This window comes from Leuciscus leuciscus, assembly GCF_965113295.1.
Source record: "Leuciscus leuciscus genome assembly, chromosome: 15".
Lineage (NCBI taxonomy): Eukaryota > Metazoa > Chordata > Actinopteri > Cypriniformes > Leuciscidae > Leuciscus > Leuciscus leuciscus.
Genome location: NC_138739.1, coordinates 36,240,421 through 36,254,395, shown reverse-complemented (window position 1 = coordinate 36,254,395; position 13,975 = coordinate 36,240,421). Strand labels below are relative to the sequence as shown.

The window sequence follows — 13,975 nt, the reverse complement described above, 5'->3', positions numbered from 1 at the left end:
GAGTTAAAGTTGATATTTCAATAACCGAAAAGTCAAAGTCTCCTGAGGTATGAAAGAGCAATAAAGAAACTTCTTGCCTCATCTTAAACCTGAACAAAGGCTCCTTACCTGTGAGATAGATCAAATATAATATAATATTATAATACAGCACAGCTATATAAAACAGGATCACTTATTTCCTGCAGCTCCAAATTGCAGCTAGCATTCATCATTCTATATTTGCTTCGAAATCAAATTTGTTCTGATTTCTTCCCACAAATCTTTCAGACGCCTTCGCCATTCCCATGATGCATCAGAAATCATGCATCATTTTATTTTTTTATTTTTTTTTCAGAATGTGGATGTTCTGTGAGATGGATCCGATGACATATCCGAAAAGCAGACGACAGGAGGAATGTTGTCGTTTCTCGATGTGAAGTGCTCATAAAATATTCAGGATACAGTGTGAGGTGCATTATATGCATTACCAAGGAACGAGACCACACAGATACACACACTCGAAAACATCATAGGTCAAAGGCAACACTGGATTCGTGTCATATCGGCCTCTGGCATCCCAAGAGATTCTGGTCTCATATTGTTTTCTTTGCTGCCTGAATTCACAGGATCATTGACCTGAAGAACTAAAATGTACAGCTGAGACTGTGAACAAAAAAGAACACAAATCATGCGCAGTGCAAGAAAACACATGGTTTATCTTTAGAACACATTGGAAATATTTTGAAATAATCTTATGATATATATATAAATTGTTGGATTGTTTTCCATACATACTGTATATAAAATACTGGATGCTAAGATGGCTAGAATGAAGCGTGAATTGCAAAGCATTTTTATCTGCCATTTTCCTTATAGGAATAATTAAATTACACAGTAATAAGATTAAAAAATGTGGAGACTGCAGATTAGAATAAAGGCGAAAGCTCCTCAAAGTCAACTGAAAAGAGAAAAGCCTCATTACGACTGATAAAATTACTGTAAGATAACAGAACCGTTCCTAACACATTCATTATGGCACTGTGACATTTTCAGTTACAATCAACACTGCAAAGACCTGACTGAATGTACAACAATATGCACAAGAACTTCTTAAGAGATCGTTATGAGGTTTCAATGGGCGTGGAGGATTTGGGGGAAACTTTTAATAAAAACTTAAATTCGTCCCCCACACTATTTCTGTCTACAGAGGTTTCCATGGGCAAATTAATGTGAATAAATCTAGATTTAAATTTAAAGAGACGAGATAGTCTATGCATGACCTGATGTTTTATTCTTATTCAAAATGAGGCGATGTAAACATTGTGGAGCGCTATAAACTCTCATGGAATGTATTGCTGGATTCAGAACTGCATACTAGTATACTACTCTTACTATACTGTAAATAAAATTATATGATCAATAAGTTATGACAACATGTTTAAATTGCTTTAACGCATCAAAATAAGTTAAGCAATTTTCAACCGTTTTTAATACTTTCAAGATTCACTTATTTACTGATTTTAAGTCATTTTAATGTCATTTAAGTTGAAATTTGATGGATGGCAGTGTTCATTAGTGCTGGGGCTGGAAACGAGGAGCTCCATGTGGACTTTACTTTCATCTTGTTACGTTTCCCCTCCATCCCCTAGACTAGCTTTGAAACTGCGAGCGAAACAATTGGGGGCTCGTCCGGGATCTGAACCTGGGACCATTTGCAATTTGACTGTACTTAATTTAAGGCAAAAACGTCTTCTTTTTTACTGTGTACTTTTACCATATCTTTCTAGGATTGCATAAGTTGTGTGCTGATGGATAATTCACACTTCATAAAAAACAGCAGTTTTTAAATTCGTAAAGCAATTTTCAATTCTGCTGTTTAAATTAAAATTACAATTTTGCATCCTGTTGCTACATCAATTCAAAACTAATTCAAAATGTTAATTAAATGGTGGAATGCAACAGTTGCTAAGGTATGATTGGTCAATTACATTTTAAGGTGGGGTGGGGTGGGGGGGCATCAATTATGTATAGCCAAAAAGCTTGGAAGCAGAATTGAGGCTTTCTTTGTGAGTTACCAGTATCTCTACCTCTTACATCTTTCCTTCTGTAAGGTTAGGGAACAGTTCCCAGGTGCACTCGGTGTGTGTTCAAAGATACGGGGTATATTTAGCACCCAGCAACTGAGCTGGAGCCGATCGCTCTTTCTTTCTTGTCACACTGACTTCATCCAAGTTACAAGAAATCGAATCACTTCAGCTGCCATATTTAGACCTTACTTTGCTGTAATACAATCTATTTTAACATAGTCTGAGCCGATCGGCTGTGACTGGCACATTGGAAGCTTTCAAAACACTCACAGACACCTTTAAAACTGTAGTGCAGAACGGCAACAACGTAATAGCCATTGAATCAAAGCGGGCCTGACTCGAAATCTGTGAACAAGACATTGAAATGCGTTCCAGTTTGATGCGCAACTCCCATCGGAATAATTCAATGCTATTTGTGGACATTGTGTCTCTGACACACTGTCGCATTCAACAACCATCTAATAGGGATACCTAATAATACAGTTTTGCTGATAATTACAGAGTGTCGCAGGGTGCAAGACAGCCTCCCCTGTGTGTAAACGTGAGATGCCTCATTAAAGACAGAGGGCCTCTCGCGAATACATCAGAGAGTATATGCCGCCAGGTTTTAAATAATATATCACATGTAAAGCAATATAATCATCCTGGAGTGAATAGAAGATGAAATATTTAAAAACAGCTTGAGATGTAACATATCTCATGTTGCGCATCTAGTCCAGAGAAACACAAGAGAGATTGCATCATCTGGAACATTTGTAATTCTTGGGATTGGCTTTGAATACACAAAAAAAAAAAAAAAAAAAAAAGATGTGCAAACAATTTCTTTCTAATAGAGTTAGACATATGATAGATTGCACCATACACAAATCTCAGCACAAATCTGGTGCTATGAAAATGGAATTTCATTTAACAGACAATTTTATTTATATTTCTTTATTGATAATGGCAGCAGTCATTAATTATGGTATGATGAAGGAGAAAAGCATGTTAGGTGTTATATATCCAACTATGTAAACTTTTGTCAGTTGTTAGGAAAAGCGCAAATCATTTCCGCAAAACCTTTCTTAAAAAAAAGTTTGTGTTTGATCTAAACAGCCGTTCAAATTAAAATGTTTTTCGCACCAAATTTAGTTTTTTTTTACAGTCCCTTGTTACGTTACATGTAGTTACTATAGTAATAACTATAAATTATGCATAATTACATGCAACTAACCAAACTCCTAAACCGAATCCTAATCCTAACCCTATAGTAAGAACATGCAGTTAATTATTATTAACTATTATTATTAATTATATTTCCCCTTGCATTTTATTTGCAAACCTTCGGCAGTCCAACTTAAAGGCACAATATGTATTTTTTTTTATTTAAAAATATAAAAAATCACTATATCTATGTTATATATTTTTTAAAGTTGTGTATTTACATTATCCCGACAGTTCCAATTAACTTCTAAATCCAGAGAAATTAATATTTTAATTCGAAGACACGGACCGTGTCTTTATTTCCGTTTTGTCGCCGTCAATGGCGTCATATCCGTGTTGTCTCTGGTTTCCGCTCGTGCTGCCATGGCAACCAGAGCTATGAACCAGAGCCCTCTGATAGTAACCAAACTGACGCGGACAACTGTGTAGTTCGCAATGTCTATTTGCACGCTGTTGTTGTTTCGTTCAAACATTATGGACCATGGCAAGCAGACTTTGGATAAAAAAGGAGAACTAAACCGAGAATCAATATCAGCGCGGTGTTTTCGAGATGTCGAGAGCTCCCATGGACACTATATAAACGAGAGCTCCACGTCCGAGACTTCGACAACTCCTACATGTACTTTATTAAACAGGTGAGCACATTTACATAAAACTAATCAAGGTTATATAGTTCAACAATGATAAAATGTTAGAATATGATCTGTATGTTATTCTAATGTTGATCTAGCTAGCTTACTGCTAGTCTCATACAGACAAACTAACGTTAACACATACATTTCAACACATTCAAATGCAGTTTAGAGTGATAGTGTAATGTAAGACCAAGTGAAACAGCGCTGCGTTACCTCTCAAGTTTAATTTGTCTAATAAACTGACCTGTGAGTAGTAATTCTGCGTGTAGTTCGGTAGAATGAAATGTCCATATTCTTTTTATATCCGCGGGACTCGCGTCGCGTTTGGAGCTGATAGCTGTCTCTTAGCAATCCCGAACTGCTTCATATCACAGTAATGATAAAAGCATCGATGTATTCAGTAATCCATATACATTATTAGATCGGTCGGCTTGACGTTGACGACAAAATCCATAATTCATAGCAAATGTTGCGTCATCAATCTACGCCTTTGTTATTGTAAATAGGTTAGCGACCCCTAGTGGAGAAAAAATCCCATATTGTGCCTTTAAAGGGATTGTTCACCCAAAAAATGAAAATTCTATCATTCACTCATTTACTAATACGTTTTCAAATCTGTTTGACTTTTAACTTCCCGTGGAATACAAAAGATAGTATTTTGATGATTTTGTCCAAAACAACATTGATTGGACCCTGCAGATTTTTATTTTTCGTTTTTCTATTTTTCAAAATATCTTCTTTTGTATTTCACAGAAGAAAGAAACTCCTACAAACCTGGAATGATATGAGGCTAGGTAATTTTTGTTTTTTAGAATTTTCATTTTTGGAAATTTCTTCAACCAAATTCTAAAAACTTCTAAAGAACTAAAGAGTTGGTACACTGATTTCTAGGAAATGATTTATGAAACCCTCAAGATAAAAAGATGTCGAAGGACAGATTCACCTCTTCCAATCGATTTGGACACAAACCAAATCACACAAACTTAAGTGTCTTCAAACTTCCTGGAGATAATAATGCAGCGTTCAGTTCTCTTGTTAAACAGCCATTTCTCATGATAGTCATAACTCAATGAAGAGTTCTGATCTTTACTCAATTAATATCGTTGATGCTTCACTGATCTCTGAATACCCTACCAAATCAAAAGCCGGAGAATAAACGTCAACGAGTTGAGATGATAAATAAAGTGGAGAATTATGATTGCACCTCACGGAAACATCAATTTCATCAAATATTTAAAACCCTAAAAGAAAATCAATTCGCCAGGAACAGCATTAGGAACGAGAAACCCTGTCGTCCACATTAAGTTCAAGAGTTTCACCATTAATTCAATCCCTCTTCCCCTCAGAGGAAACATGATGATACTAACTGATCCAGACTGCCGAAAAAGAGAAAGAGAGAGAGCGTTTTCTCTCCTCAGTGTTTGTGGCGGAACACCACAGGTCAAAGTTAATATCAAACCCACAAAGCAGTAATGAAAAAAGGATTAGAGTGGGAGGAGGGGGAGACGGAGAGAGAGACAGAGAGCGAGAGAGAAAGTTTGCCAGGGGTGGTCTTACCGCTGATGCAAAGGCTGAGAGAGCACAGACTCTCCTCGCAGGTCTCCGGGCTCTCCGCCTCCCAGTGAGACCCTCTCTCCCTTTTCCTGGGAGACATCTGTCTTACGATGTTTAAAACCCGGTTCACTCTATCCATCCTTCCCTTAGCTTTGCGTGACCGAATGTCCCACGATTCCCCCCTAACGTGTCACATTAGACACGGAGAGTCTTCTGAACGAGCACGTTGAGGAGACGCTTTTGGCTGTTAGGATGCTAAATTTGCGCCTTTTTCATTTGATTTGCAACAAGCCAAGAAACGGGAGCAGAGGGGGAAATAAACAGAAATATATCCCAGTTTGCCTCTCTCTCACTGTGAAGCTTTATCCCACTGCTTCCACAGCACAACTAGCAGTGAGTTGATCTTTTTTTACCTCCCTCCCTCTATCCAGCTTGCTCTCTCCGACTCGCTCACTCTAGCTTTCATCTTTTTCACGAGGGTCCTCTCTAATCAGCTAATAATACCTCATTAGAATTGGGAGAAAGAGTGGAGGGGGGTTAACCTTAGGATGGAGGACGGACCGACAGCTGTGAAGTGGCCACACAGAAAAGTAAATCCCCCTCGATGATGTAAAGACATCTAATTGGAGTTTTGTAGCTTTTAGTCTATGTTTGTTAGCCTACCTATATATGCTAATGTGCAGCTAATTGGGAAAATTGCCTTTTATCAGATATACACCTTTACAGCCTTTCTCTCTTGGGAAAACAGACTAACAATATCGATGAGATCATCTTGCACTTGGGGGCGTAACCAAATATTTGACTGATCAAATGGTGTCTTCTTTCTAATATCAAGCAAGTAATATCAAGCAGCATATATTATAATTGTATTGGTCAGTTGGCTATTTTAAAAAGAGACAGACCCTGTGTCCGAATATGAATACTTACCTACTAGTAGGCGAAAAGCGAGTAGTATGTCCAAATTCATAGTAGGTGAGTAGGTGACAAACAATATGGGAAATGAGTAGTATGTCCGAATTCATATATAGTATTCTTGAAAAAGTAGGCGAAAGGTGAACGTGAGTTCACCAAGTACATCATGTGGCTGGATCATACCTGTCAACACTCCCGTTTTTCCCAGGTTTCTCCCGTTTTTTAGCCCTATCTCCCGGACCCCTGCCAGTTTGTTATTTCTCCCGGGAAACTCCCGTAATTTGCATGGCCCAAACTCCTTTATGAATAATCGGACCAAAATGTTTGTCTAATGTTGACCAGTTGCCAGATCTTGTATTAAATGCATTATATTCACACAATCCACACACCATATACAATTCTAACCCGTTTGTCACCTCAACCTGGCAACCTATAACCCAGTTGCGCAGTCGCGGAAAGTTTAACCCGAAAGCGAGCCGATAGACATCCGACATCCAACACCCCCACCCCCCACCGCGCCGAACGGTCCCCGCACAAATCACCTGGATTTTGAAGACCAAAAGTTGACAGGTATGGGCTGGATCAACATCTTTTCTGATCCTGGAACTACATTCCAATCAACCAATCAGATCTGAGGAATAAGTTTACAGTTTATGTCAAGTTTAGTCTTACAATCAGGGTTAGGAGCTTCTACATCAGTGTTTTCCCCCAACCATTTCCCTCTGATTTTAGGGATACGTTATGAGTAGGTTAGGTTGGGATAGCGTTTGGACATAACTTTTCGCCAGGAATTTTGTTCCGGGATCAAGAAAATATGTTGATCCAGGAACATGTCGTAATTGGCAAAATCACGGTGACCATAGGCGAAAAGTTTCTGGAAGACCCTTTGAATTCGTAGTATTCATAAAACAGTAGGAGAAAAACAGTAGGGTGAAATGAGTGGCATTTCCGAATTCGTAGGCAAAACACAGTAGGCAAAAATAAACATGGACGATACTACTTCCGCCGAGATTCTGAAGTGCTCATTGAATGGATAATTTACTATTCCATGAGGCCATTCGGAGTTATGAATAGCAGTGATCCAACTGACGTAGGTCACATGACAATGACAACATGATGAATGTACTACATCCCAATTTCATTCACACTATACAAATTCATATGTTGAACATACGTTTGTACCATTGCGAAGTTCGTTTCGATATTATGCAATTTCGGACACACCTAAGCTCTTCGATGTGAACTCACCCCAAACTTCCTGTTTTTTCAGGAAGTAGGTCAACACAGGTAAGAAACTGTTCCTCAAGCCTTTTCATATGGTTTTTAAAACTGTTTTGTTAGATCAAAAACTCTGTCACATCCCTGTCATCAAACACAAAGTCCCGCCCCCAAACTCATGCCATCGGGTTGTGTAACTACCCACGAAATGATGTTGCTAATCAACAAATGCAACAATGTTGGCAGCTGCCTTAACAAACAATTGTTTGTTGGAGTGGCCCGAGAAGGCGTTAATCTCTTTGTAATTCCCTTTAAGACATTTTGGGAAAATCATCTCTCAAGGAAATGCCACATCACGAGTCTCTACACAGTTGTTCGATCTGCATCCCTCCCACACAGAAGAAAAAGGGAAGGGGAGAGCCAAAGAGAGTGGCAAGAGAGAAGAAAGCTCTTTAAATTAAGTATTAACATCATTATGTTCTCCAGAGGCCGTGGAAACACCCACAGGACACTGCGCTAATCCGACAAAGTGGCTGCACGTGTACAGGAAGAGTTCATTACCTACTTTCCTTCAAAAATAAAACCTAGCGGGGTACTTAAATCAAATCAGTCAGGAAATTTACTTCCTGTTGAGGAGCTGAAAAGCATTATAGATGCTTGCAAAAACAGATTAACTGGAGGCTGATTTCGTTGTCTACTTGATTCAGAATTATAATTATCAAAAGTAATCAAACAAATTTTTTTCAGAGATCACTTTGAGCTACAGCAGTTCTCCAAATGTGGAAGGAACGTTTTGTGCATTGAACTTTTTGAAGGTAAAGTACTCGAGTAATGAAGATTATTACGTCCATTAGATCATTACAACTTAAGTATATTCAACGTGTTCTTTTTTTTTTATTTCTGTAGGTGTCGTATAGGATTTCCTGAAAGAAAAACGCAACAAATGATATATTGTAAAGGTTTCTATCAGACATTTTGTTCCTGTCTGTTTTCCAAACATCGTCTGAATGTCTTTTACTCTTGCTTGGCGAACTCTGCCTTACATACAGCAGTTAAAACTTTGTCAGGACTGTTAGTTGGGTTTCAAGTTTTTGATAAATTATTCACAAAGAACATTTTTTGTTGAGAATTTAGCTTCATAGAGAATAACATTTCCCACTGCACTTAATGAAGAGATGTTACAGATGTAACAGCATCTCAAACAGCTAGCATGAGGCAAAAAAAGCTCAATATGCCTGATTATGAAGCCTCACACACACACACAAATGCATAGATTGAAGTGTTGGGAAGTAACCAACTGAAGGCAGCAATGCTAAATACATTTGTCAGTAGCGTGACAGCAGTTTGGCTGTTTTCGAAACAGTCTACTAACTCTAGCTTGTGCCTAGCAGTGCAGCGCTAAATGCTAAATCTGTACTACATTGTAGGCTATTGCACATTCACTCTTACAAAACACAGTACAAGAATCAAGTGTGCCTTCTTAAAATGTTCCATCTCACATGTATAATTGGAAAGTCTGATTAATTTGGTTGAAATTAGAAAATTATTAATCAATTTAAGCTTCTGCCGCCATTTTGAGACTTTTTATTGCCCCATGAAATAGCTTAACTTTTTTTCAAAATAACACCATGACTTGAGTTTAGCTACTTTAAACGAGCAGCTTGTCAAGCTTAAAGTTTCTTCCTCGGCACTGCTATACAACACTATTGCAAGGGATAGTGTGCATGAGTCATATGGACAACTTTTCTGGTACATTTTATGTCCCTGTTGGATCTTGACAGCCAGAATTCCCATCCAATTTTAAATTTCTTTCAAAAAGAGCAGCCTGAATATGCAGCCTAGCTTCTCCCTTTGTGTTCCACAGAAGAGGGAACGAAATATATATTTCAGAAAGTGACATGAGGGTGAGAAGATGATGACATTATCATTATTTTTGAGTGAACTATCCCTTTAAATCTATTTCTTCTGTGTCCTTAGGCTAATTACTGCAGTGCTAACCCAGACATTGGTTCAGACGCAGGAAAACTGTGAACGTTTTAATACGACTGCAAAGCATGGCAGCTGGAATCGGTTTGAAAAGTAGAACACTGATTAAATGCTTAAAAATCACTTTTTGAAACTCCATTCTGCTGAGCTGTTTCCTTTTAGTTCACCTGTCTCGCGAAGTTCTTCCTCGGCAAAACGGACTGATCTGAAAATCTAGGACAAAAGCAGCGGTGTTTATCAGATTAAACAGATTTCTCGCATGGAAATTTGTGGAATTAATAGTTAATTGACATTGGAAAGAAAAATGTGCATAAAAGTATAGATAAATACAAGCACCCGAGTGAAGAAGAAAGTAATAACAAAAAATGCCTGGGTCATAAAACAAAAGTGTCATGATCTCATAATGATAAAAAAGCCTCATTAAAAGAATGACATTTCTGAAAAGATAATCTAATTACATACTGTAATTTGTCATAAACTTCTAGTAGTATTATTTCAAACACACACACGCACACACACACACACACACAGTGTTGGGTGTAATACATTACTAAGCAATTAATTACTGTAATGTAATTATGTTTCCCTTGAAAAAGCAAAAATAAAGGATTACTCTTAATTTTTCTGTAATTTAATCACAGTTCATTCTGATGTCATTGCATTAAATACTACATAGACTACAGAACAATTATAACACAATAGTGCATTTAACATATTATATATATATATATATATATATATATATATATATATATATATATATATACAGTATATATATATATATATATATATATATATATATACTGTAGTTCACTTGATGGTTACACCACATTACATTTTTATAGTCATTACATTTTTAAAACAAATCTTTTTACACAGTTTAAAACTTTTCTTCTTTTTTAAAATAGATTTTTAAAAGATTCACTTTCATTATGGAAGAGCAGCCTAAACATTCTCCTAAATATCTCCAATTGTGCTCCAAAGAAGAAGGAAAGCCATACAGGTTTGGAAAGAGGGTGAGTAAATGAAGACTTGGAGGCCATTTACAACTAAAAATGGAAAACTTTTAATGCTGTTTGTTCATTTGCACGACAATGGTGTTTTTGGGGGCGTGGAAACTTTTGAAATCGGGTTTCAAAGTGCAAGCTTTAAAAAAAAAAAACACCATTATTGTCTCTGTGTAAACTACAAAAAAAATGGCATGAATAATACAGCGTTTTTAGTCGTTTTTGCGGATGCGTGTGAACGCTCGTCATCTGTACGCGAAAAACGTAAATCGTAGTCATGTAGATGTACCCTTAATGTTTATTTCTAAATAAAAAAAACATCTTTAAGGAGTTGTGCAATGCACACGGTACACAGACACGACACAGTCAAACCAGTCCTTGAAAATATCTTTTGATACGTGTCATTTCAGTCACAGACCACCTTTAAATAGTTGCCATGTTCCTGTGGAGTTCCCATATGCTCGCTAAAGTGAGGGGAGAAATGGAGTTTGCCAGTTTTCTTAAATTGTCATACTTTCAAAGTTTTAACTGGGTCAACTGTGTGCTGAGGAAAGATAATGCGGTTCCTTTTCATCCCTGACAGAGAGAGATGGAGAAGAAGTGGGAGAGAGAAAGAGAGAGAGAGCATCTGTATGGCTACATCTGAGCTGGGTAAAAATGGGATCAGTCAGTCAGCTCACACACACACACACACACACACACACACACACACACACACACACACACACACACACACACACACACACACACACACACACACACACACACACACACACACACACACACACACACATAACTAGCACCAAACTAAAGAAGACCAGTCAAAGTGATTCCCTGTGGCATATTAGAGGAGTATGATATATAGTTGTGGAAGGGTGTGTGTGTGTGTGTTCATCAGATTCACCCAAGACTATCTCTGATTATGGTCCATGCAACCCGCCCCCATAACTCAGAGAAGAAAAATATTTGCTAAAAGGTAAAAACCTCACATGTCTGGTCCATCCAAACCCTAGTAAACTGCACTGTTGTCTGCTGTCTACAAAGGAAGTTTCTAATTAATAAACATTTGAAAAGCTCTTTATTGCAAACAATTTTAACGGCTATTCTCTTGCACACATAAATCTTCTCGCAACCACATGATCAGCTAACATTCACAGTTGATTCCAATCTCACATTAGCATGTTGCTAAGCTAACCGCTCAATACTCAGCATTAACCGAGCTAATAAATATATGTTCTAAGAACATTCCTATTTAGTGGTGAAAACATTATGTATGAGAGGTCTCTGAACATTTAAATGTCCAGTTCTTGAGATTGTTCCTTGTTAGTTGGGAAGCAATATCATTTTCATTTGCATAAAAGTGATGCTCTTCACGCAACCACTTAATCGACTAATATTGCACTCTTTACACAACCACATAAACACGCATTCACAACAGAATCTAATGTTAACATGTTGCTATGCTAGCAGCTGATACACACACACAAAAAAAAACATTAATATTGTGTGAAAAAGTCACTTTAAATCAGTTTTATTCATACTCTTCAATCTGTCCATCATCTTTGAATGTTCAATAAGCTTGCTGAAATGCATTCTGGGATTGCCTTTGCACAAAAGATGCATGCAATTACACAAATAAGGCAATATAGTTAGGCTCTTTGTTGTTTGGAACAGCCTTTGTAATGGGAGAGACCATTACACCTGTGGTGCCTACAAATGTTGTAAATTCACTAGAGTTTAAAAAGAGAGAACTTTCCGTCAAGAACTCCTTCCATCATGATTCAGATAGCAACTACACCATCTTGTAACTTGTAATAAAAAGTAGAGCGTGTGGTATATTTGTCTTTCTCAGAGTTTCTTAATCTTTGTGACACACCATCCTTGTGTAAACCTAACATTGATTTTGGCACAGAATCTACACTGATATGTAGGCTCTGTTCCAATCCAATTTCAAGGCATCCTCCAGGCTCAAAGGCTTTTCCAAAGGAAAGGCAGTGTTATTGTTCAAATCAGGATTTCGGTTTAAATACCAGTTTGATGTAGATAGATCTATATTTATCTTTAAACATGCATGTTAGCTGTTCTTCCTCAGAGAAGCTAATCCCAGGTAAATCAGTCTCTTCCTATAAATTTAAACTTTTAATTATTGAGGGCACGATTTACTAACAGCTTGTGCCGGCGCAAACCCTCTTTTGGTGTTAAAAAACTACTGTCAGTATTTACTAAAGACACGCAGTGGAAAAATATGCGCTAAAAAGTTATTTTTGTGGTAGAAATGATTGCATATGCATTTGTAGGAGTTTCCCTTTCAGACGCAAAATTTATGGGAGGAGAGGATTTAAATAAATCAAGGTGATTTACTAGTAGATCACGTCCAGAATTTTTCACTCCCATCTGCACTTTTATGGGATTGTGCCCTCACGCTAATTTGGCCCAATGTATGCTAATATTGGCTGTATCACCTTTGTGAGCTTAGCAACATGCTAACGACAAACGCTATTCGAATCAATAATCAAGTGCAACCTGCCAAAATGCAACCTAGGGTCTTTTTGTTAACCTACCCGAGGCAAACTTTCGTTTAAAAGCAAAATTAGGATGGAAACGGCACTTTTAAGTCTGACCGTATTTTCGTTTTCGGTCAAATTGCCTTTTGAATGGGAGTGAATGGGGCACTTCTATGATAGCATCAAAAATCGCTATTTTTAAAACACTAAGAAGGCTCGACACAACATGAAACTTTGCTCTTTGCTTTTTGCTGTTTGTGTACACAGAGTTTACTAAAAAGAAAGATTTTGAACAACTCACTGTAGCTGTGTGTCCGCCGGCATTTTGACAGTCAAAAATAGTCAGTCTCTGAATGTGAATGAACTGACTCTGAATTTTAGTATTGCTTCTTATATGAGGATCCTTTTTCAAATACAAGGTCAATATTGATTTTCACTAACGACAAAACAACAAATTATCCGTGAATTTATATGGAACTAAGCTTTAGAAGCTTTCCATCTTTACTCTCCCCACTGTTATGTTGCATTCAGAGATCAACTATTTTTGACTGTCAAAATGCCGACGGAAACAACAACAACTACAGTGAGTTGTTCAAAATCTTTATTTTTAGTAAACTCTGTGTAGACAAACAATGTTCTCAATGCTGGAGTTCATGTGTAGAGCCCCTGGTGATACTTCGAGCAAAGTTTCATGTTGTGTTGAGCCTTCATAGTGTTTTAAAAATATCAATTTTTGATGCCATCATATCAGTGCCCCCTTCACTCCCATTCAAAAGGCAATTTGACCGAAAACGAAAATACGGTCAAACTTAAAAGTGGCGTTTCCATTCTAATTATGCTTTTACACGAAAGTTTGCCTCGGATAGATTAACAAAAAGACCCTAGGTTGC

The 13,975-nt window shown here is 37.4% G+C and overlaps 1 protein-coding gene across 3 annotated transcripts in view; it reads right to left on the bottom strand.

Annotated features, from left to right (window-relative positions):
- The window catches only part of grip2b (glutamate receptor interacting protein 2b), a 182,079-nt gene that overhangs the window by 114,899 nt on the left and 53,205 nt on the right, over positions 1 to 13,975 (bottom strand). The window contains exon 1 of one of the 3 annotated variants that reach the window (XM_082137796.1): positions 5,462 to 5,612. The exons of the other annotated variants lie outside the window; for them this stretch is intronic. Within the exon in view, the coding sequence (XP_081993922.1) occupies positions 5,462 to 5,597 (136 nt within the window). The 5' untranslated portion in view covers positions 5,598 to 5,612. Of the gene's footprint in view, positions 1 to 5,461; positions 5,613 to 13,975 lie in introns of those variants that run through there. 3 annotated transcript variants of the gene reach the window in all.